This window comes from Aplidium turbinatum, chromosome 1 (genome assembly GCF_918807975.1).
Source record: "Aplidium turbinatum chromosome 1, kaAplTurb1.1, whole genome shotgun sequence".
Classification (NCBI taxonomy): domain Eukaryota; kingdom Metazoa; phylum Chordata; class Ascidiacea; order Aplousobranchia; family Polyclinidae; genus Aplidium; species Aplidium turbinatum.
This window is the reverse complement of record NC_137472.1, coordinates 7,212,407-7,238,951: the sequence shown is the minus strand read 5'-3', so window position 1 is coordinate 7,238,951 and position 26,545 is coordinate 7,212,407. Positions and strand designations below refer to the sequence as shown.

The following is a 26,545-nucleotide window of genomic DNA, read 5'->3' as shown; positions in this document are numbered from 1 at the left end:
CAATTGGAAAACTTCACTCTGTCGATCTCGGTAACCGGCCCTGCGTTAAAAGCCTTACACGAGCATGCGAAACTACCAGGAATAACCTAATTAGAAACCGTGGGTCCCTTTAGAAATACTAATGTTTTGGGTATTTCAAACGAAAATCTGCTGCAGAAGCTCGATATTCCATTCAAATTATGTATGGCATCCAAAACCCCAGTTGGGGAGCCTATTTCTGTTTAGGGGCCTACCTACCCATATTCATATTTTGCCTACTTGCCAGGCTTTATTGTTTTTTCGGCTATTGAAATAAAAAAAATATGTGGCAATACTGCGACAAAAGCTAGAGATTTCGTAATTTAGGCTCCATCAATCGGGTTTTGTATTGTTTAAACCTCGCTGAAGCTACACATTTGCATGCGTGCACATGTTATTCCACTTTTTTCCTTTAGCCTAATAAAGAAATACAAATTTTAAGCTCGAAACCTTTTTTCGGGTAGTCGCTAAGCGCTACATGGCTGAAGGTTCAACTTAAGCTTTGCGAGTTCTTCGAGTGTAGGTTGTAGCTCCTTAGTTTGTTTTTTCTTGATTTTGAAATTTGTTCTTGAGAAATACAGTAATAATCCCGAAATCAACAAGATAAATTCAGCGAGATTTAGTAAACTACGTTGCACATCAGCAGCCAGCTGAGCTACTTCAGATAGAACCGCGCTGACCTCATGGTGCCGCTAACACTTATGCCCAGATACCCCGTCCTGTCGGTAGTTGAACAACGATCGGTTATTTTCATTCCAAACAACATCGTATATGCGAATCTATATCATCTGGATCTGCAATTGCATTTGTTTCGTCGAAAATGTAGGTTCAGCGTATTTACTTTTTATTTGTACATCTGAAATATCAAGAAACGTTATAATTACATATTAGTATTGACATTATCGTGATTAACGTACTTTTAAAATATATTGATTTAATTTACGAAAAAAACTTCCAACCTTGCGTATAATATTTTCAATGTATTGCAATCTTTGGCCTAGAAGTGCAGGACAAGAGTGTGAAAGAAATATAATCTACATAAAAAGGAGACATTGACACAATATTCAGCTTCATTTAAGTATTTATACAGTTAAGGGATGGAAACACTTTAATAACATTAGTACTGAAACTACTACATTGAAATAATATAACCTTGTATCACAATTGCATTTAAACGATGTCGATTCTTGCAATGCTAAGCGTTATTATGAGAAAACAAATGAACTTCTATAGCAGGACTATGACAAAACGCAACAATTCTCAGCGAAGTGCGTGATTATTATAAATTCGTGAATAGGTTTGTTTTAGGGACAGTACATTACGGGACGCGCAACTCCGTTGTTTCGCCAACATTAGAAGGGTCAGTTGCCAATTTGAATTTTTTTTTACGCTTTGCTGCTGGCTTGCTTTTAACTATAAAAACCTTAAATTACTTTAAAACCAACTCCACTCTTCTTATATAACCCATAAAAAGTATATTATTCTGTAAATCAGAAAAAAAACGTAACCTTCTAGTGTTGTTAGTTCCTTAGTTTGTTTTTTCTTGATTTTGAAATTTGTTCTTGAGAAATAATAATCCCGAAATCAACAAGATAAATTCAGCGAGATTTGGTAAACTACGTTGCACATCAGCAGCCAGCTGAGCTACTTTAGACAGAACCGCGCTGACCTCATGGTGCCGCTAACACTTATGCCCAGATACCCCGCCCTGTCGGTAGATGAACAACGATCGGTTATTTTCATTCCAAACAACATCGTAGCTATATGCGAATCTATATCATCTGGATCTGCAATTGCATTTGTTTCGTCACAAATGTAGGTTCAGCGTATTTACTTTTTATTTGTACATCTGAAATATCAAGAAACGTTATAATTACACATTAGTATTGACATTATCGTGATTAACGTACTTTTAAAATATATTGATTTAATTTACGAAAAAAAAATTCCAACCTTGCGTATAATATTTTCAATGTATTGCAATCTTTGGCCTAGAAGTGCAGGACAAGAGTGTGAAAGAAATATAATCTACATAAAAGGAGACATTGACACAATATACAGCGTCATTTAGGTATTCATACAGTTAAGGGATGGAAACACTTTAATAACATTAGTACTGAAACTACTACATTGAAATAATATAACCTTGTATCACAATTGCATTAAAACGATGTCGATTCTTGCAATGCTAAGCGTTATGACAAAACAAATGAACTATAGCAGGATTATGACAAAACGCAACAATTCTCAGCGAAGTGCGTGATTATTATTAATTCTTGAATAGGTTTGTTTTAGGGACAGTACATTGCGGGAAGCGCAACTCCGTTGTTCCGCCAACATTAGAAGGGTCAGTTGCCAATTTGAAATTTTTTTACGCTTTGCTGCTGGCTTGCTTTTAACTAAAAACCTTAAATTACTTTAAAACCAATTCCACTCTTCTTATATAACCCATAAAAAGTATATTATTCTGTAAATCAGAAAAACTCGTAACCCTTCTAATGTTCCGGAAAAGCCAAAAGCGGATGTAGTTTCGCATCCCTATGATCTACAATCCCTAGTTTGTTTGTGAATCCTCCAGGTAAAGTTGTCTCTCCGCTGTTGCAAACATAATCCATCAATGCAACCACGACGACATATGAAGGGAATTATATGAAACAAGTTACTGCAGATAACGAGCATGCGTGAGAAGCAACAGCCGCTTGAACGTATATGAAAGAGAACATTTCAGCAATATGCACAATAAGTGTATGAAGCTTCAATAAAAATCATCACAATCATCAACAAATATCTCGACTTAATAAGATCAACTTGATTCTTGATTAATAATTTCATTTTATTTTTGCAACTGTCCAAAGTGACGTCAATGTTAGTCGGACGAAGTCGATGACGCAATGACGTCATCATTGCGTCACATCTAATCCTTTTTAATCATGGAGTTGATAAGGTCGATGGGGAGCGGGAAGATGATAGTGGAGTTCTTCTCCCCACTGATGGAGGTTAGAGTCTGGAGGTATCGGAGCTGCATCGAGTTGGGAGACTCGCTCATCACATCCGCAGCTTCCTTCAACTTCCGGGAGGCGTTCATCTCACCCTCCGCCGCGATCACCTGGAGGTGGAGGAGGAGATTATTTGCAAAAAACTTGAAAAGTATTATTTTGCCGTTCCATGAACAGACGTTTTACAATTGAATTGAACAAGAAGATCGTCTGGAAGATGTTGAGACTGCTCGTTGTTATCTTGATGAGGACACAATGCTCAGATGAAAGCTTTCTCGTTTATTGGGCTGGTTTCGTTATAATATTGAAACCAATGTTGCCGAGCAACCATTTGGAAATATCCTCAAATGAAAATGGAACTTTTCCAAGCAGGATTGACCACGACCGATATATGAGTCCGCCGATATTTATCGGTCAATATCAAGGGTAGCCGATATATTGTATCAGCTATTTTTTGCAGATTAATATCGGCCAGCAAATGCACACTCACAACTAGTTATACATGCCTTTAGAAGAGCTCTAATTGAAACATACGCTTAGAGACGTATCCAGTACGTAACGTACGTCACTGGGTTACGCAAACAAAACGTGATTGAGATTTTACTTTGAAACGTTGATACGTAATAGGATTGCCCACGAAGGGAAGTGTGAAATGAGATGGTGAAGGTGGCCAACCACAGCCATATCATTGCCATCACCGCGTTGAGTTGGCTGGTTCTGTTGTGGTTTAATACTTTCTCGGAATGGTTACCTAGACTAGTATTTATTTGTGGCTTTCAGTGATCGAACAATCTAAAAATAAACTACATTTGAGTAACAAAAAGCTTAAATGCATCATGTGACTGTGCTGGATGGTCGGAGAAGTTTCCCATAAAACTGTACAAAATCAAATTATAAACAAATCCTCGTTCTTGCTGCGTTGACTGACAATGGGACCGATGTTGAGAATACAAACAGGCGGTCTTGCCAACGAGGGTATGAAGTCACTTTGCGCCATACAAATACCTTCTTGAATTTACACAGCAAGACATAAGTAAACAAGTGGACAAAAGACCTCACACACTAGGAGGCTCATCGGAAATTTGACAAACACAAACGAGTTGTAACAAAGCGCTGGTCGTTGTATCTGATCTATCGTAACATATCTCTATGGTCGTTGTATGAAAGACTGGAAGTGGTTGCAGCTGAATGGAGCAAATCGTCGAACTTGGTTAGACATCAACAGACAAGTCTGGTCGACTGATAATGACGAACACTGGCATCCTTCAACTCGATTAATCGGCCAAGTCATGGTGGTGTTCGAAATTTTGTTTAAAATTCAGTTGCCTTGGCTTCACCACGAACACCCCCAGAGCTTGCAACAAGCTAAGTAGGGACCGTCTTTGCACAGTCAACTCGGAACAACATAGTTTTGAGAGGAATTGAACCGACACCTCTTGATTACCGAGCTAGCTTACGATGGCGTACCTTCGCTCTCGCGTCCCTGGCTGCCTCCGCCTCTGCTGCCATGGCTCGTTGGAGTTGGACAGGAAGACGAACGTCTTTGCTAAAGAATATAACGTCAAATTAATGTTGTAAAATAAAATATGGTAGCAGCGCATCCCAAACTCAACCTTGTTGTTCCTTTTATGTTGCGTTAATATCAGTCAATTCAAAGTCCATACAGTTGCTTAAAAAAAAAGAGAAATAAAAGCAGTCACTTGCTCTCTAACGGTGTACCAAGGCCCTTCGAGCGGTGCGCAGAACACACCGTTGGATTACGTAGCTGACTGCTGGATTGCATTGCAAAGTGATAGTTAAATATACACTGACCAGACATTTCTCTATGCAAATCGAGGGGCCGGTAGGCGAAGAGTGTGAGACGCATGAAATGCATCTCTGTCCAGCTAGGGGCGTGAGACCAGAGGGGGGGTACCCAAAAAATAGTATATCCAATTTTATTTTGATAGATATACTAAATCTAGGCTGTATACCAAATTTTAGGTCAAAATATTGAAAAACCATTCATTAGGGGCAAAAATTGTGATTTTTGACCTCAGCGAGGGAATTTTTTTCATAAAAATTAATTTTGGATATAAAATCTGACACAGTTGAGGGAATCAGTTGATTTAAAAGTGTATTCCTACTCATTTTTCAGCAATGAATCCATTTTTGGTGGTTAAAATCATCTATCTCATGTAGAAAGTGGCCAAACCTTGATTTTTCTTCCAAAAATACTGAAAAAATACCCCTAGAAAAAAAAATAATTGTAAAAATCTTCTTGCTGTGCCCCCCACATCCCAATTCCAGTATTTTAAGCCCTCGTGTGGGATGGTCAGAATAAATGAAAACATTTTGGTGCAAGAAAAAGTGAAAAAGCTCTTGAAATGGCCAAATGGTGCCATTTATGGTATTATTATACACGCAAGAATTTGAAAATTTGCTTCATTACATAGCACATAATTAACACATAATACATACACAGTATATTGAGCACAAGGATAGACTATAGTCAGTGTTGTGTCCCAAGGGTGGATGTTCTTCCCCAATGCATGTGGAAATTCAAGGGTTTGTATTTGACTCCTTCTTTGTTTGTTTATTATATTGGTGTGGGGCGATTGAGAGATTAGCAGGGGATTATATCAGGTGTTTTGAGAAGAATATTCACCTCTGATGTGTCCCAATATTTCTATGTTGCCATAAGGAATGTTTATTGTTTATGCATATCAGAATTATGTTCATTACTACTGATATTTAGATCAGCAATTGTGCATGATATTGATACACTTAGAAGGTAGGTTTTGCTTTGTTGAATAGAGCTTCGATTTCTTTGGCATTTTTCAAACAGAATTTGTTTGTTCTAGCAAAGTCCCACTTTCCTGTAATAATAAGCCTTTTTCCATTTTCATTTTTGTAAGGATCTGTTCTGCATCAACTTTGTCATCAACTGGTTTTTCTGCATGTACCCATGCAAGCGCGAATTCCAGCTCACTGAGCAATCATTTTAGTGATTTGTGCATCCAAAATAATCAACAGAAGAAAATGGTCTTATACTTTGAAAGAAGGTTTTGCAAGCTTGGTTCGTGTGCTGCAGGATTACTTCAAGCATTGCCCTTGTTTTAAAAGCTTTTGGATGAAACACTAGCAAACAACATGCTGGCTCAAGCATGTCGTATTTACATACAGTGTGATGTTTTCATCACTGAATTGAGAATGCTTGCTTACTTTGGACAACACCTTACATTCCCTCTAATGAATTGTGTGGAAAAGTTGGATGCAGTGCAGCTAAAATCTCTGTTAAAGCCATTGGATGAGCAGCTTTTAAAAGACCAGTTGACTTTACTCCAAGACTATATAGGAGATTTGCCTGAGTGGAGAGCTGGAGCAAAAACTGTACCATCTCATGTGTCAAGGAAGTGTTGAATGTCTCCAACGCCAATGTGGAAGGGAATAAGGTTTCCCAGGACCAAACTGTGTGAAAGGCTCCAGGGCTTCTGACTTAACACTGATACCAGATGATATTCTTGTTTCTGCTACAACCAACAACTTACCATGCGAAAGGAAGCTCTCAACGTTCAGCCGCTACTCTGAAACAGCAAAATTTCGCAACCGTACACACAATGGACAAACTTTGAGAGATAATATGGTATTGGCAAAAACTGGCTGACAGAAACTCTCAGAATGTGCAAAAGCTGTGAAACCCGCTCTTGATTTGATGAGTATCAAATGGTCAGATTTCCAAGAGCAGTTGAGAAAACAGCGACTGGCAGAGAAGTGTGAGAAAAATAAGCACACTGATTGCATCACAAAACTTCTCACTTCATGCAAGAGCTGGAATGGTCCATGCACAAATGAAAAAAGGCTTATTATTACAGGAAAGTGGGACTTTGGTAGAACAAACAAATTCTGTTTGAAAAATGCCAAAGAAATCGAAGCTCTATTCAACAAAGCAAAACCTACCTTCTAAGTGTATCAATATCATGCACAATTGCTGATCTAAATATCAGTAAATGTGAACATAATTCTGATATGCATAAACAATAAACATTCATTATGGTAACATAGAAATATTGGGACACATCAGAGGTGAATATTCTTCTCAAAACACCTGATATAATCCCCTGCTAATCTCTCAATCTCCCCCCACCAATATAATAAACAAACAAAGAAGGAGTCAAATACAAACCCTTGAATTTCCACATGCATTGGGGAAAAACATCCACCCCTGGGACACAACACTGACTATAGTCTATCCTTGTGCTCAATATACTGTGTATATATTATGTGTTAATTATGTGCTATGTAATGAAGCAAATTTTCAAATTCTTGCGTGTATAATAATACCATAAATGGCACCATTTGGCCATTTCAAGAGCTTTTTCACTTTTTCTTGCACCAAAATGTTTTCATTTATTCTGACCATCCCACACGAGGGCTTAAAATACTGGAATTGGGATGTGGGGGGCACAGCAAGAAGATTTCTACAATTATTTTTTTTTCTAGGGGTATTTTTTCAGTATTTTTGGAAGAAAAATCAAGTTTTGGCCACTTTCTACATGAGATAGATGATTTCAACCACCAAAAATGGATTCATTGCTGAAAAATGAGTAGGAATACACTTTTAAATCAATTGATTCCCTCAGCTGTGTCAGATTTTATATCCAAAATTAATTTTTATGAAAAAAATTCCCTCGCTGAGGTCAAAAATTACATTTTTTGCCCCTAATGAATGGTTTTTCAATATTTTGACCTAAAATTTGGTATACAGCCTAGATTTAGTATATCTATCAAAATAAAATTGGATATACTATTTTTGGGTACCCCTCTCTGGTCTCACGCCCCTAGTCCAGCGCAGTCACACCCGTGAACCTTCCATTACTACATTAATACAACATAGTCTGATGTCGAACCGATGAAACATTGGGCCAACATTTAGTTTTCAACTAAAATTCAGCCGGACCAGTCAACCATGAAGACGACTTGCAACGTCGCGTTGATGAGGAAGTTAGCGCTTTCAGTCACAAGAAATACTTGGAACAGCTACAGACAAGTTATAGTCCCTTTCAAGCCAGTTATGCGAGCACGTCGTCGTCGAACTTATCACATAATGGTAGTATGTGCGTCTAAGAAGGGTTAATTTAAAATTTAGACCAGATTCCAGAATACTAGGAAATTTTAAGATCTCTGGTATAATACTTTTGAAATTTCCAATCCAAATTATACCAGAAATCTTAAAATATATGTAGGGGAGAGTGGGGCACAATTGGACAAAAAATAGTAAAATAGAAGTCCCGTCTATATTAAAAGTCTAACAAAATCCAAATTTTGCACAATAACAAAGTATCACACTGTTAACAAAATGAGACAGTGAAACAACTCTTAGGAAATGCATATTAAATACTACAGTCAATTGAAAAAAATATTGTTTTTGTCTAATTGTGCCCCGGTAATGGGGCACTATTGGACATTTGCAAATATTATCAATGGTTTAGAAACAACAGTTTAAACCAACACAAAAGTAATCAAGAAACTGACAAGGACTCTAATAGATAGATTTTACTTGTTTATTGCAGTAAAATCAGGGACGTTGCCACGGGGGAGGGGATCTTGGAAAAGCAATTTTACCCCCCCCCCCCTAAAATTTTATCATGTCTCCCAAAATTTTTATTTTTAATGTTATTACAACGTTTAAATGACATTGCGTTGCATGAGACCATGCAATATTAAAAGAACTACTTTTACAGTATGATCTACCATGTGTGTTGCTGTCCAATTGTACCCCAAAATTTGTGTCCAATTGTACCCCACACACCAACATCGATTTAAAGTTGGGCAGGGACAACCTGTTCTAAAAGTCAGGTCAAAGCAAAGGTGATGAAAAGATACTTTACTGTATATGGCTTGAACAGAAAAATAAAAAATCTAAAAATCTTTACTTTACATAAAAAAATTACGATTAAAACAAAATCCGCTAAAAATACTATACATACAGGTGCTAAAAGACTTCCCACCGCCAAACTCAATACACGACCAACACAAACTCTTAGAATTTTCATAGTACAACGACTAATGTGAAACTAATTTTTTGCCAAGGCAAGGACTTCCAGAGTTTCCAATTTTTTCTATAAAATGCGATGTCCAATTGTACCCCATGTCCAATTGTGCCCCACTCTCCCCTACTGTTGTAGACTTGTAGTGTTGTATCCTGAATTCAAGGCTAAAGATGGATTTGAAAAAAAAGCCTAATAATCCCCTCCCCTTACTAATACATTTATATATCTAAGCCATCTATGAGACGAAAGCAAAGATACTGCTAGAAAATCCAGCAAGCTATTAAAGTGGTGTTCACGAATGACCTGGCGAAATCGATCTCCAAATAATGCCAAGCCGAGGAAATGAAACAGGACACAAACAATGATCTCAGCCGCATTGACCGAAATTTTACGCAACAATGCGTCACTCACTCCCATCTTGGTAACTTCTTCGGCAGTGAGTGGAAAAACCCAACAACAATACGAAGCAATGAATATGAAGCAACGAATATGAAGCAACGAATATGAAGCAACGAATATGAAGCAACGAATATGAAGCAACGAATATGAAGCAACGAATATGAAGAAACGAATATGAAGCAACGAATATGAAGCAATGAAGCAGACACATTATTGGTCGCTGCTTTCGTACCCAAGAGATTAGTATCAAAAAGTGTTGATGACAATTTAATTAAAAAAATAACATTCAAACGAAGATCGTTTTATGTTAAAAGAAAAACATGGGCGCAGAGCTGTCTCGGCAAGGAGAGATCAGCGATCATGAAAATTGAAAGTAATTCACAAAGACTCTATTCTTTGAAAAGCATGATCTGCTAAACTAAACATGATCTAGTTGCTAGAAGATCGAAATCGTATTTTTAGCAGTTTCTGATTGAACTGACTCGAATAAAAGTAATTTTCTTTGTATTTAATCACAAAGGGCGCGTTTTAAACAGTCCTTTACACAGCTCTGGTTTAAACACTAACCGCGTACACTACAGCCGTACAACGCCGTACCTTGGTATGGAATTGAAAGACGGAAAATCACTCTTTCAAAAATAAATAAGAACAAGTGGCCATTACAGGTTTCCTCCGTGGCTGTCTGTGATATGTGTGGAACACATGAGAAAAGCAATTGAGTTGCCAATGCACTGGTTAATGTAAAGAAGATACTTTTGGAGCCTATTGTATTGAAACCAAGGTTCACTTTGTAGGGCTATTCCAAACGACATTTCGGCAAAGAAATTTAGCGTCAAAGCGCAAACAGAATAGTTCAAATTAGTTGTAAAACATTCTTGCTTCTACCACCACTCACAATACAATTCAGTAGCCCCCACTAGTTACTCACTATATTCCACAATGAATACTTTGTGTTCAACAATTCTCTATTTTGCCTCTTCGCTCGTCCACCACTGGTAGGACGTGTAAGAGTGACGTCATATCACGTGATGAAGCGAGCGCGCTTTCCAACGAGTGACGGTAGAACCAACACAAAGTACAACTAACTACAAATATTGAGACGGCGACGCTGGCTGGCTATCATGCTGGCGACGACAGAACTTAAAGTTGAACGAACAGTCGAACATAAGAAAGCGATGTTTCTACCACAAACTCACATTTCAACTCTTTCCACCTTGATTCCCCACGGATCCGTAGCTTCGTCCAAAGTTGACTGAAAATCAATCAGCTCGTTAGGAATGGTTAGGTTCAAAGTTTTATTAGAGGTGAAACGGGAGTCGTTGGGCCAGCAATCATAACATGCTCCCTCTACAAGTTACTTGTGTTTGTTTCATCACTTGAGCATGTGCGTAGATGCAATGAATTGATGGCGCAAATATAGAGAGTTAGAGACGCTTGTATTGTGATAATACATCTCTATGACAAATAATATATCGGATCATGAATGGTGTCACCGAATAGTTTAACATAAATTCTTCCAACCACAAGTGAATTGTGCTGGTGCAACGCACTCAGTTGGTTGATTCAACGACTGCAGTCTGTTGCTTCACAAGGAAAATCATCTGCTGAACGGACCCATAAATTACAAATACGCATACCGTCATGGTTGCGCACTGTCTTAGACTGCGCGAGTGCGCGTGCAACATTGCGCGATCAGGGATGGATTGAGTGTCAAAGCGTTGACATTGGTGGGACGATTGCTGTCATGCAAACAATGCATTCGTAAATCTGATCTAAAGACAGTGGCTTGCAGGTCGATACCAGCACAAGACGTGGACATCGGTGCCGCTCCATCCATCAAGCAATAACAATCCATCAAGCAAGTGCACGACATTGAGGGGTCTGCTACTATTCGGTGAGTCCGATTCGGTGAGTTCCTAACCTCTAACCCTTAACCCTAACCCTAAAACGGCAATGATAATTAGGCTACGGTAGCCAATAATTTAAAAAAAAAATTGAAAAAATCCCCCGTTAAAGGATTGGACTCACCGAATCGAACTCACCGAAACGGGCCATTCCGACATTGAGTTAGCATCATGCTTTTAACTGCTGAAAATCACTATATTGTAGGCGCGTTAAACTATCAATTATATATACATAATGAATTATTTAAGTAGGCTCAAGACTGATTTTCTTTGAAAAATGCACAGCAAATAAATTGTAATAATATGAACCGAGATTCATATTTGTCTTCCCAATCCAACCTTTATGTACACTTCACACCAGACAGACAAGATAAAGTGAAATTGTTACGTGTATGTTTTATGGCGCATGGGCTACAATTAAGTTTGTTGCTTCTCTAGAAAAAAAGGCTGAACGTGGCTTCTCCCGGCTGAGCGCTATAGCAGGTTAACAAGAAAAACAATCTTTTTTTGCTCACTAGATATAAATAATACTCTAAGCAGCAGGCAATCAGCTTCTGCGCACGTCATCGCACCTGCATGCCTCCACTAATGTGGTCACGGTCGGTCAAGATCTCCGAGAGGCTCTTGGTACCCAGCATGTTGCGCAGGGTGGTCTGGGACAGCAACCTGGTGGCCCCGTCAGCGTTGGCTACGTTGGCAATGCTCATGGTGGCATCCTGAACGCGATAGTACACCACTGCATCCACTGCGACTGTGACGCTGTCTTTGGTCAGAATCTGTGAGGGATTGTGGCTAAAAATGAAAATTTTTACATAACAAGCCCAATATAATTGTATAGGAATGGAGCTTAATGCTTATCAGATTGACCATTGTTCATTGTACTGATCAATGTATGGCAGGAACTCCAACTCCATTCGATGGTTTGAGTTATAAGCATTGGCACAATAAGTCGAACAAGGATACGTTTACATATTTACTTTACAAAGGTCTTCTCCCCCAAATTACATACCTCCTGTGGGGGCACATCGAAAGACACCGTCCTCAGATCCACTTTCCTGTACTCATCAGTGCATGGGATTACAAAGAAAATACCTGAATGATTGAAGGAATTGAAAGTTGGAACACCCATCTGAAGTGTGTATACGAGTTTTTCACAGTAAAAGCAGAAAATATTTGAAAATCAAGTTGCGAAAATAGTCATGAATTGCTTTTGGTATAACTTAGCAATGAGGCTTTAAATCAGTGTTTCTCAACCTTTTTTGGCCCAACGCCCCCTTCATGAACTGGCAAATTTTACCGCCCCCCAACAAAAACGATTAATTACGAAAAGCGAATATAAAACAATCAATACTATTAATACTACAAAAGTACTCAATGCCAAGCAGAGCGAATTACATCAAATATAGGCTAGTTACCAGTCTCTAAAACCTTTACAGCCTGTCTTACCCCAACAAGGGGATCATTAGAAGGTCTTTATTCAAATAGAATTATCTTTCAATTGGAATAAGGACCTTCTGATGATCCCATTCCACCCCTTGTTAGGGTGAAACACCCTGTAGAGGTTTTAGAGACTAGTAGTAACTATATTTGATGAAAAGCAAATATATATTTGCGAGCATGAAAACAGCAGTATAGGCCTACTGGTACTCAGTGCTTGGTGAGAAAGTGCCAGTTTCTTCACATCCGGTGTAAACCCAGTGAGAAACATTCGAAGATCACCTCTTATGGATATGTCAAGTGGGTTTCGCTGATTGGTAGGCAGCAAAACAACACAGCTGAATCCCTTTTCCACCAGGTATGAGGTAGGAAATGCTAACACGAAGATACGAGATCTTTGACGAAATCGTTACGCTGGGCGGTAGATGGTTTAAACCAGAATGCCCCCTAATAATCAAAACACCCCCCTTAAGCTGAGATAATCATACCGCCTCCCTGCAAAATCAAAACGCCCCAGTTGAGAACCACTGCTTTAAATGACACTCACACTTATTACAATATTGTGTTTTATACTGGACTCATTTGTTATTGAATTTTTATATTTTGTATTGACTGCATTGAAAGATTCCAAAAACTTGAAAAAGATCAGATTAAAATTGAAAAGCATGACATTTATTTCACACACATACCTGGTCCTTTTGCCCCACCCGCAGACAATCTTCCTAGTCTGAAAATGACGGCTCGCTCATATTCCTGCACCACCTGTATTGATATCAAATATAACCACGATCTTAAAAAGAACAGTATGGTATGTAACAATTCGGAGATATCCAGATTTGAAGACACCTTTTTCAGAAACAGATTTGGTGCCGACGTTCTTGAGAATCTAGCGACCGCGCACCCACTTGAAACTCCTCTTATTGTTTGTTACATTATGTTGATTTATATTATTTCAGCGCCATCTGAAAGAAGTTCGTTGTATTGTTATTTTCTTAATTTTAGAGAAAACTCTAATTTGTAAAGGTGCAAAATGTGACACTTTACAATTGAAACTGTTGTTTTACCAGGTTTTAATTTGTTAGTTAGAATGTAGCCTAAATCATTTTCCTAAATAATGCTTTTATACCGGTATACATAGGCGCCGACTCCCCCCGTGAATTTAGCTCGGGGGGCTGCCCCCCGCAAATTATTAAAAAAAAAAAAATCTAAATCAAATGTTTCTAAGTTCAGATTTGCGTTAGTTTGACCTTCATTGCGGATCGATCTCAATTAAAAGATCTACTTGTTGCAACAAGAGCGCTGCTCCTCAGATAACAAAAGAAACAGAAGTACGGTAGCTAATAAACGCCAGGATGGTGCCGTTAAAGCACAGTAACAATGATTGAAAAACGTTTTTCTTCATTTCTTCCGCTTTGTTTTTTCTTGGGAGTGTCAATGACGAGGTGCGGTTTGCTCAGTTTAGTATCTACGCGTATTAAGAGCTAAAGTTCAAAGTGACCAGCATATAATTCGAAGTAGCCTACAGGCCTCGAAATTCGTTTTTGTTGACGGCGGACAAACATGTCCCACTGCGGACACACCAGTTTTAGCCGTCGATCGTCATGCTTAACCACTTTATCTTGATAATAATTCTTCGCCATTTCAGAACTATAACTACGGTTTTAGAAGGCTTTTTAAAAAATCAGTAAAGTCACTCTGAAAGGCTTTCATCAGACCAATGACTTGCGCTTGAAGAGTCAAAGCGCCGTGTAGCTGGTCAATACGTCACATAACTGATTAACTTCTCCCGAACGAGGTCGTGTGGCTTATTGCGTCACAATGCTCTGGGCAGGAGTCGGAAAATTTCTACACTAACGCTACTATTTTCTGCCGTTCAAAGTTTCACAGGCTTTTTTGTTTAAGTTTATTTTTGCGTGTCATGTGAGCGAAAGTGAATTTTCCTTGGGTGTTTTCTTTCATACTGTAATACCAAAACTTAACAAATTTTGTTGCATCTTGCTGTAATAGCCTACTCGTATTAATCTAATTTAGTAACCAACCTTGCCGTATCATTATTACTCGGAGATCAAAGCCAGACATTGTGACGTAAAACTTAAACTAAATTGCGCGTGATTAGTGTAGAAGTACCTGCACTCCTATCGATTCTTAGCGAAGAATTCACCTTTGTTACGCTGATTCAATGTCATCAATCGTTGAAGCAATGTAAAAATCGAAAGTTTTCCTCTTTGAATGGAAGCTACGGTAAGGGATACAGTATTCACATTTTAAGATGCGCGCTAGAATGCGCTGGAAAATATATTATCGCAACAATTGTTCGTGCTATGCAATGACCATTTGTATCGCTAGTTCCTATGTTATTTCTCGGCGGACAAATATGACCGATCTAGATGGCACTTCCCGCGGACATCACATGCTGTGACAGCGGACATGTCCGCCGTGAATTTCGAGGCCTGAGCCTTCATTATAAAGCTTGGTGATATGCAATGGCAGATAGACGCAAACAAACATCAGCATTTTGAATGTAAGCAATCAGTCGGCTAAAAAGTTTGCCCCCCCGCCAATTTTCAAAACCTGGCGCCTATGCCGGTATATCTCTCTTAATCAGTGGTTTTCAACCATAACGCGAGGGCCAAATTCAAAACCAAAATTTTGAAAAGGGTCACAACAAAAGAAAAAACACAACACAAACAAATCAATTTATTATGAAACTTGATTTTGACTTGACTTTTTAGTAATCATCATCATCATCAACCAATTTTGATTATACAGGCCATGAAATAATCCTCATGTCGAGGGTGTGGCAAGTTTTCCAAAACGAGGGGTATTCTTGGAGGGTCTGCTACTATTCGGCGAGTCCGATTCGGCGAGTCCGATTCGACTAGTCCGATTCGGCGAGTTCCCTATTCGGCGAGAGCCCTTTTCGGCGAGTGCCCTATTCGGCGAGGTTTCGAAATTTTTGAAAGGAAATTATCGGGTACCGTAGCCTAATTATAATTGCCGTTTTTACATCGTTTTAACGTCGCTAAACGTTGAAATCGTGCAGAAAGGAATAAAAAGAAAATGTTTGAACTATTATAATAAATTAAAATTCGTCATGTCAGTTCGGTTGTTTTTATTTCTGACCATCATATGAAAAACAATACACGTCAACATAGCATAGGTAGAAGCGACAAAACGCGAACGTTAAAACGTGCTTGAATTCGTCATGTCAGTTCAGTTGTTTTTCTTTCTGATCATGATATCAAAAACAATACGTCAACATAGCAAAGGTGTAGAAAAAGGTAGAAGCGACAAAACGCGAACGTTAAAACGTGCTTGTGACCGAAGTAAGTTATTGAGTTGAAAAAAATTTGGCACGGTCGCAACACTTTCAGAAAAATTTAAGATATGAAGGAAAAATAAAACAAAGAAAATGTTACAAAAAAATAATAAAATAGATCATGTTTATGTCTATAAGTTAGTACTTTTGAATAGTTAAAATGATTAGTTTGGACCAACAAATGTGTGGCCTACAGCTTGGATTGAAAGGAAATTATCGGGTACCGTAGCCTAGTTATCCCGACCAGCAAAAAATTGTTCCAAGAACACGGTTCATTTTTACATTGTAGTAACAGAATGAAAAGGCTAAACAAATGTGTGGCCTATCGTGTTAACGTCGCTAAACGTTGAAATCGTGTAGAAAAGGGAGCTTTTGCTGACTAGGATACTTTGAAACTGAGAAACATTCACAGAAGCCCTACGATTTGTTCCAAGAACCCATTTAGCATAACATTTCATTTGTACATTGATTCAACGTCTGAATACATTATCTTAAAAATGCAACGTATCGTAGGGCTTCTGTGAATGTTTCTCAGTTTCAACGTATCCTAGTGAGCAAAAGCACCCTTTTCTACACGATTTCAACGTTTAGCGACGTTAAAACGATAGGCCACACATTTGGTTAGCCTTTTCATTCTGTTACTACAATGTAAAAATGAACTGTTAGGCTAACTGGGTTCTTGGAACAAATTTTTGCTGGTCGGTATAACTAGGCTACGGTAGCCTACCCGATAATTTCCTTTCAATCTAAGCTGTAGGAGTGTAGGTCACACATTTGTTGATCCAAACTAATCATTTTAACCATAGGCGCCTAAGCCGTGGGGGCCAGGCCCCCACGCATATTTCCGCGTGGGAGCAACTTTTTATGCGGCATTGATACATAAAACAATAGATGAACTAGCGATCGGCAGCAGGAAAACATTTTTAAATACAAACCGCAACAGCTTCGCAGTAAATAATCACTAGAACGAGTAGCGATGCTACAATCCCACCCCAGACAAAAAAATCTGTCATGTTAAAATGACAGATTTTGCTGCCTGTGACATAGCAAAAATCTACCATTTTGCGTCGATTTAATGTCATCAGATGTTGAATGCACCCAAAAACAACATAATTTGCTACGTTGACGCAGCGTGCGTTTAACTTAATGCGCTTGCAAACAGCCTCCTGTCGCTTTCGAAAGTCGAAACCTCTGCAGAGAATTGTCGCGACAGTGAATCGGTTGCTGTGAAAATGAACTTGAAGTCTCGGCCCGAGGTTACCACTAACCAACGTAACAAGGGCTGGTACAAACCGCATTGCGCACAGTCGCACAAGCGGCATAATCAACACAACAACTGACTCGCGCAAACTGCATGGCGCACACACGTCCGTTGCCATAGAAACCCGATCAAAGGCGGGGAATATGCGCATCTTTTGTTTCATCTGCAACACGAAAACGGGCGTATTACAGCGAATTGAAATTTGAAAGCTGGTCAGCCATGAGTTGCGATATTGTAGTGAAAAGGGAGCAATGTCAAGTCGAAAACTTAATCAAACGTCTCTCTGTAACTATTTTTCAAGGGCTGTTTGCGGATGTCAGCAACTTTTAAATTTATTAAAGGTGACGTGCTGTTGAATTGATGTAAACATGAACGATTTTGCTTTCAACAGGTATATTTTCAAGCATATGATCAAGTTAGTATTTTCATTTCATTTACAGTATACCTTTTAGTAAACCTTTTCGTCTCTTGTTTCATGCTAATAAATCTAGTTCGTTGCTAAACTTTATGTTGCGTTTAGCTTAAAGAGTCGCAGTCCATCAACCGCTAGCCAACGCAGACGCATAGCATGTGTTTTGGTCGAGCTTTGTTTATAATAATTAACGGTAGGTCGAACGTAGCGATAACTCCGAGTGTGGCAATAAAAGCAATCCTAGTGTGACGACATAATTACGTCATCCATCTGCGTGACATTTCGCTGAATTTACGTTGCTGCTGATGAAACACGCTTTCGCCCCCACGGCTAAAAAAATAATTAGGCGCCTATGATTTTAACTATTCAAAAGTACTAACTTATAGACATAAACATTATTTTTTTTGTAACATTTTCTTTGTTTTATTTTTCCTTCATATCTTAAATTTTTTTGAAGGTGATGCAACCTTGCCAAATTTCTTTCAACTCAATAACTTACTTCGGTCACAAGCACGTTTTAACGTTCGCGTTTTGTCGCTTCTACCTTTTTCTACACCTTTGCTATGTTGACGTGAATTGTCGCTTCTACCTTTGCTATGTTGACGTGTATTGTTTTTCATATGATGGTCAGAAATAAAAACAACTGAACTGACATGACGAATTTTAATTTAATTAATAGTTCAAACATTTTCTTTTTATTCCTTTCTGCACGATTTCAACGTTTAGCGACGTTAAAACGATGTAAAAACGGCAATTGCAATTAGGCTACGGTACCCGATAATTTCCTTTTAAAAATTTCAAAAACTCGCCGAATAGGGCACTCGCCGAAAAGAGCTCTCGCCGAATAGGGCACTCGCCGAATCGGACTAGTCGAATCGGAATCGCCGAATCGGACTCGCCGAAACGGGCCATTCCGATTCTTGGAAGATGCAAATAGCTAAAGCTGGTTAAGATGATGATTCGCCAATCAGCTGCGGTATTTAGTTTTACTTCCCACTGATGCATTCTCGCCATTTTAGCAATTCTTCTCTAACAAATAATCTTTTTTGCGGCATCAATGAGGGCCGCAAGAAGAATGGTTATGGGCAGCATGTGGCCGAATGGGCCGTGGTTGGGATTCACTGCTCTAAACGCATAGCGTCATGAGATTTTCAAGAACTTCTGTCTTCATGCAGATCATTACTAGGGCCCGCAAAAGTCAATAAAGTCAAAATTTTTTAAGGACCTTGTTTATCCACGAATCAAAGAATAATGTTGTTTTCAGCACCTAGGGGACTGTTTCTAAGAAGTTTATAGGTCAAAATAAAGTCAAAATTGACAATAAAGTCGAAATTTGCCACATTATGGCTTTTGACAAACTTTTTGTGTTTCTTGAGAGTAATTTTTGTCAAAATCCTCGTGGAAGCATTGTAAATTAGGAACAGCGACACAATTAAACCATATTAACTCATAAAAGCAGGAAATATGTTACAACAATGCCCACTTAGATCAGCACTCAGCAGTAATTTTTATCGCAAATTGTCCCTTGTTTATTCATCGTTATGTATTTAAATATTTTTATAAAACACTCCCTCTTCACAAACGTGGTCTTTTCAAAGATTAACAGTTTGGATTTTAGGAATAGCCTACTGACATTCTGTAATACAAAAAATGCCTAAGCAAGCTAAATCGTCTTCAACAAAAGTTAGACAGACTTGTCGAAATTTTTCTATCGCCAAAAAGCACGACACACTTTTTATAATCCATAAAACATACCGACTTTTCAACAAAATATTACGTGTGGTTCTGAAATCGACAAAATATTATGTTTGGGAAACTGGTATCAATCCAAGGAAGAACTGTGCCCTCTACAAATAGGCTAAGTAATTTCGTTAGGTCAAAATAAAGTCAAAATTTGATAAAAATAAAGTCAAAAAAAATTTTTTAGGTCAAAATAAAAATAGCCCTAATTATTAAATTTGAAATAAGTTCATGAAACGTTGTTTGACGTTGTTTGGATATTATGGAACTAGGTTTTAACTTAGTTGATCACTCTCTAAATAATCTCTATTGTATATAATTTCATTAAATCTGCCATCATGGGGTTTCAGAGAACTTCCATCTCTGTGTAGACAATTGTATTATAATCATGAAACGCTGTTTGACAGCATCTCGGCACCAAATCAGTCATATCCGAATCGAGCCATTCCAATGCAAGCATGTGACCATGTCATAATTGTATAAATACATGTCAGGTTTTGATAGTTTACTTATCATTCCATTCCATGTATTGTATATCACCAGCAGGTAATATATTATGTATATGAATGGCTGTTACATTCTTAAAATGGGCATCCTCAGAAAATGCAAAACTGTCAGATAGCACTCGATAGGACGTCGGTTCAACACTGCTCAAGAGCATGCGAATGTGTCTCTGGCAGGACACTTAAAGGCATGCCTGAAGCCAAATGGTCCGTTTCGGCGAGTTCTCTATTTGGCAAGTTTTTGAAAATCCAACGATGTCTTCTGTAAATCCAACGACGCCTTCTGTTTATTTAAACAATGTTGAATTTTATTCCCCAATATCGTTTCTTTTGCATTCCAACAAAGAAAAATAAATTAAAATGAAATTTAGCGAAAAATGTTTGAAATATTAAATTAAAATGTTTGCTCACATAAAATTGACATGTATCCTACGTCATCTACCTTCTTTGTGTCATGTTTGTAACTTTATGTCATTCGTCATGCCATTCATTTTTTAAATAAGCTATTTGTTGATTTTATATGATATTTCAAATATATATATTTTACATCAAAACAACCTTTTTCACAAAACGATGCTGTAACTCAAAACAGTCAAAGAATTTTTGATGTAAACAAAACTTTTAAATGTAATGTAAAGGCAATTACATCGTTTTAACGTGGCCAGATGTTGAAATCGTGTACAAAAGGGAACGATTTGTTCAAAGAACCCAATTAGCCTAACAGTTTGTATTTACACTGATTCAATGTCTGAATATTGAATAATATTCAATCGTTGGATTTACACAGGGCGTCGTTGGATTTTCAAAAAATCGTCGAATAGGGAACTTGCCTAAAAAGGCTGTCGCCGAATCGGATCCGTCGAATAGTAGCAGACCCTGCCTGAAGGTGGACACAAAGATTGGCTTCCTTGCTTTCCCATCTACTTAATCTAAATCTTCAATCACCGGGTGTAAGCCTGGATACAAATAAAAAAGCACCATTAAGTCTATAATATTTCAAGTCACAAAACTTCAAGCGTCAAAAGTTATTTTTTCCGTGCACGGACATTTTGTCGAAAAGACATTTTGCCGAAAGACATTTTGCTGAAAGAACATTTTGCCGATGGACAAATTGCCGAAAGGACTATGGTTATGAACGATAGACTAAAACACACTGTGGAGAATATCGATACATATGTATAACACAAAAAGGAGTTTTGGCAAAATGTCTTTCGGCAAAATGTCCTTTCGGCAAAATGTCCTTTTGGCAAAATGTCCGGGTACCATTTTTTCTACCCAATCATGATAAGAGCAATACAAAATTGCAGATAAGAAAACATCTGTACAAACTTTGATACACATGCAAATGGCAACAGGAAAGGTGATTAGAATGATGAGGCAGGATAGCATCAACAACAGATAACCACAACAGCCATAGTCCGGGTCTCCTTTGTCTGAAAGAAAATGTTTAGATGGTATATCATAATACTTTACATCGAGATTAATTAGAAACTCAGGCACGAGGCTACACATTCGGTTTGATCGAGTGACCAGCAGATTTTTCGTAAAACTTAAGCTTATCCATGACAATCCCACATACAGTCCTCGAAATTAGCAGCGGCACACGGCAATTGCCGTGGTAAATGCTGCCGCAAACGTCATAATGGCCATTCTGCTACGGCAATAAAAATGATGTCGCAAAATGAGCACTTGATTAGGACAAAAATTGTTCTGTGTTATTTACTCGCAGCGGGAGTTTAATCAGCAGAAACATCAGCATGTGCTGACTCAAACAGTTGATTCAACATTTGAGTCAGCACAAATTGATTTAATTTTTCTGGTGGGTTATAATGCGTAACAACAATGCCCAATAAGAAATTTACGTTTGTTTTATATTAATTCAACATCTAGCAACGTTGATTTATCATAAAATACGTTAATTGCACAATCAGGTACCGGTAACAAATTAATAGCTCCCTGCGAGAAGATTGCTTCGATTTACGTATGCAGTAACATAATTTCGGCACAATTGGGAGATACTGAGAGCAACACAAAGTCTGTTTGATATGATAAAGAACTAGTCAGAATCGGAATCATCAGATGCTGTATCGGAGGATGAGGTTGTCGCGTTGTCACTGGATTACTTGAAGACACAAAACTGGTCGTTCATGAACGCGCGAGGCCATATGATCGGAAGCATTATTTTTCTTTACTGCCGCAGAACCGTTTATCCAATTTCGTACTACTTTTTTAACTTGACCCCGTAGCTTTTCTAAGTCCGATTTGTTTCCGGCATAAAATTCCTTACAAATTTTGCAAAATACCACTCTAACTTTTCCTTCTGCTCCCTCTGTTTGATAACCTATAACAGATAAATTGCACTTTTTAACTGTATCTTCCTTCACCATGATTTATATTCGCAACGACGACGGTAAATAAGCATTTGATGAAAGAATAACTTTTGCGCAGTATTTACAAGATTGCAAACTTTTTACAGTTCACAAGAACATTGTCCGCGCATAAAATAGCTTGCGTGATGCTTAGGGCTACCGCCGTGTGACACAATGAAGAAGCGCATAAAATTTCGTTTGATTAAAGCATACGGCAATTGCCGCCGCAACCCAACGTTTGCAGATTTGGCGACGGCAATGTCTTTGCCGTTGTAGATGGAAGCTAATTTTGAGGGCAGCACATAGATGTACTTACCCTTCACAGCATCATCTAAAGTTAATTCTAGCACCTTCAGTTCAGAAATTTCATATAAACTTGAATATTTCGACTCCACCCTGGTGTTATATCATGGTTTGCACTCATTGAGCTTAAGTTACCACAATTCCTTAAAACACTGTACCGGTACTGGTAACTTTTAATTGGAAATTAAGCTGCAAAAATACTGAACCAGCTCAGAGCAATTTTCAATTCAATTTATTTTTCTTTGTCAGAATGCAAAAGAAATGATATTGTGAAATAGAAAATACAGTAACAAAACCAACAAAAGGAAAATTTGGCAAAACAACATCACTTTGTTACATTCGAGTTTAAATAAAACCGAAAATACTATGTTCAAAATTACAAACCTAAATTAATATTTTGGTTGTATGGTGCACTGCTTTGCTGTGATCGAGAGGGCATGTCCGGATTATTGCTCAATTTCTGCATTTTTGCACAATTCTCAAAACCAAAACAAATACCTAACTGTTCTAGCAACAAACAAACACAAAAAATATTTAAACTAGGCTTTTCATGCATAAATAGGTTGCAAAATTACACTTTAATTATCAGACAACATCGATTAATCAAATACAGCAGCCTAGGCTACTGTGTAAATGTATCAATCGCTTTATTGCATTGTATGATCTTAAATCACATCAAATCTATCAAAATAGAACAAAGCCGAAGTCGCTGGTCGAAGTTGCCGCAAATATTTCACCTCTCAATGCTAGACTGCAGTTATATTTTTACCACTAAACATAATTAAATTACAGTAATTATTAACTCTAACTATTAGAGTTGATTGCGATGTAATTTGCTGAATGTCACCTATGTTGTCCCCCGATGTCGTCCCCTGCTGATGTCGTCCTACGTCGATGTCGTCCCTGTTGCCAGATGTTCAACTTTTTTTGTCTATTTAAATGTACAGTAGGTAAAAACTACGGTTGTTCGAAACGAACTTTTTCAGATCAAAACGAAATTTTTGCTACCTTTTTCTTTTTTTGGTTTTGTTTCTGTACTCTATTGTTAAATTTATCATTACTGCTTTACTTGTTATAATATTGTTCAACTCATCATGACTTATACAAAAAAAAAAGAAATTGAATTGAAAACAAAAAAATCTTTCTTGCCCTGTTCTGATTCCTCATGAATTTTGCATTGCTCTTTCGTCTGAAGAACATGGATTTCTGCAATCAACACTCAATTTCTTTTCATGAACATTTATTTTGACATCGCTAACGTAGCCCACTGCAAATTGGTTGGTTGGTTTTGAATCTTTATCCACGGACTGACAAATCCTTGATTGGTTGTTCCTGGTAGTTACGCGTGCTTACCAGCTGGACGAAATTTCCGTCTTTATCTCAGTAATTTGTATTGTAGTGACAAGTTTTAGTGGCGTACGGTGTTGCATCCCAATTTCGACAGCCAGTGGCTATTTTTTACAGAAATACAATTCTTGAATAGACGTTTCAGAAAAGTGTTTCTTTCGGTCATTGCATAATGCATACAGACGAACGGATCCCGGAACTTTATGTTACAATTTTCCCACGAAGAGATTATGGTTTACCGTTGTTACCATAAATAATAAAAACTTTTGTTGCTGGTTGGTAGTCTACAGAAGCACAAATAATAAAGACGTGTTATTGTCAGTTCCAGAAGCACAAAAGAAAATTAAAGACGTTGGTCACAGCGGTAAACCATAATCTCTTCGTGGAAAAATTGTAGCATAAGATTCCCAAATCCGTTCGTCTGCATGTAATGACCGAAAAATAAACACTCTTTTGAAATGTCTATTCAAAGTGTATTCCTGTAAAATTAGCCCGCGGCTATCGAAAATGGGACGCAACACCGTACGCCTCTAAAACTGTCACTACAGAACAGATTACTTGGATAAAAGACGGAAATTTTATCCAGCTGACAAGCACTAAGCAAACAGTTAAATGTGCGACTAACTCTCAAGCAGGGCCGGTTTTAGGCCGATTTGACCGATTAGATCAAATTGGGCCCCGCACCTTGAAGGGGCCCCGCGCTAGCGGGGGTCTTTCTGTATTACGAGGTTTAAAATACTACTGAAACGTAAAATAAAAATTGAAATAATATTCTTTCTCATTGACAGTGTTAAAGCTATCCGTTATCAGGTTGGAGAAGTATCCCAGCCAGCAAGCCCATATGGGCCCCACATACTATTTTAATGGGCTTGTGGGCATGTGGGTTTTATGTGGGTTTTTTTGTTTTTGCCATATGCGCCCAATATGGGCTTTCTTGCAGAATGTGTTGCTAAATGACAAGGTGGAATATAAAACTTCCAATCTTCAAATGCGTGATCATATAAATGCATTTTAAGAAATTTAGCCACATAAAATTATTGATCATGGGCTAAGCATGAAATATTGATGGGCTTCCCACTTTGTTTATGGGCAGACCATGGGCTGCCCACTTTGTTTATGGGCAGACCATGGGCTGCCCACATTTTTTATGGGCAGAACATGGGCAGCCCACATTTTTTATGGGCAGATCATGGGCTACCCACATTTTTCATGGGCAGGCCATGGGCTGCCCACATTTTTTATGGGCAGACCATGGGCTGCCCACATTTTTTATGGGCAGACCATGGGCTACCCACATTTTTCATGGGCAGGCCATGGGCTGCCCACATTTTTTATGCGCAGACCATGGACTGCCCACATTTTTTATGGGCAGACCATGGGCTACCCACACAGTGATTCAAAGGTTTGTGGGCAACCCATACTAATATGATATACACCTCGATCAGCATTTGTCTAGACTTTGAGATTTTTTAGTTGTCTCAAACGACTTTTGTTGATCTTTTAAACAAACACAAAATGAAATTGAACAAGCAAAATTACTGGAGGCACCTTGCTATGCATTGCGCAAAGCTCACTGCTTGCAGTTGGAGCACTTTGGCAAGGTTAGCAGTAGTACTATTTTTTGTGCTTACGTACCACAAATAGGAAAATGTCACATGGACCTATATACCTACTCGTGCGTTGTTGATCAAAATAAAACACATCGTGTGCACATACAACACATAGTCTGCTCCAAGATCAGCAAGAGGAAAGTCGAGACAGGCAGATCAGCTTGAGGCAGCCACTAACCAAATATTTACATCCACAGATTACCATCTACCGCGGTGGGTCCCTTCGGTCGTAGTGAATCCCTCGCCTCCCTGGTAGGTATCTTCCATGTAAGTATGGTGTGCCTGCTGAGTGTTTGGGTGTGTGGACGGCTCCCGGAGCGGACGCACTAATGATGAGACAGGAAACAAATCCATTCCATATGGACAATTTGTAAACCTGCAAGATGTAGTGGTATCCATCTTGAACTCTGAGCGTTGCGCGAAAGAGAAAAAAAAAAAAAATCTGCAGTTGACGCTCTTGGCTTACGCCGATTGAGCACTTTACTGGGGGCACCTTGCTATGCATTGCGCAAAGTTCACTGCTTGCAGTTTGGCACTTTGGCATCTGTCTGCAGTTATATACAGTACCTGATATACATATGGGCAGCCTGTATTAGATTTATGGGTTACATATGGGCAGCCCATATTAGATTTGTGGGTTGAGTGTGAGCAACCCATAAATGAATATGGGCAGCCTATATGGGGGCAATGTGATGCCCGCGGACACAATGTGTATGGGCCCCATATGGGCATCTCACATGGGGCCCGTACATCAGCCCATATGGGTCCCCATGTGGGGCCCATATAGGCTTGCTGGCTGGGATATGATGCTCTTGTTGAAATATCAGAGATAACAAATGAGCCGATGGTAAAAGCAGAAGCTGAATCTTTAGCAAACCAGCTAAAAGACTACAAA

The 26,545-nt window shown here is 38.5% G+C and overlaps 1 protein-coding gene across 1 annotated transcript; it reads right to left on the bottom strand.

Moving 5' to 3' along the window:
* Positions 1 to 1,844: 1,844 nt before the first annotated feature.
* Positions 1,845 to 23,196, bottom strand: LOC145783593 (stomatin-like). Its single transcript, XM_082595490.1, has 8 exons — positions 23,078 to 23,196; positions 21,351 to 21,454; positions 13,476 to 13,548; positions 12,359 to 12,441; positions 11,922 to 12,125; positions 10,642 to 10,697; positions 4,482 to 4,560; positions 1,845 to 3,124 (listed from the first exon to the last, which is right to left on the bottom strand). The coding sequence occupies exons 1-8, from the start codon at positions 23,157 to 23,159 to the stop codon at positions 2,933 to 2,935; spliced, it is 873 nt and encodes a 290-aa protein (XP_082451616.1). The 5' UTR covers positions 23,160 to 23,196; the 3' UTR covers positions 1,845 to 2,932.
* Between the last annotated feature and the right edge of the window lie 3,349 nt (positions 23,197 to 26,545).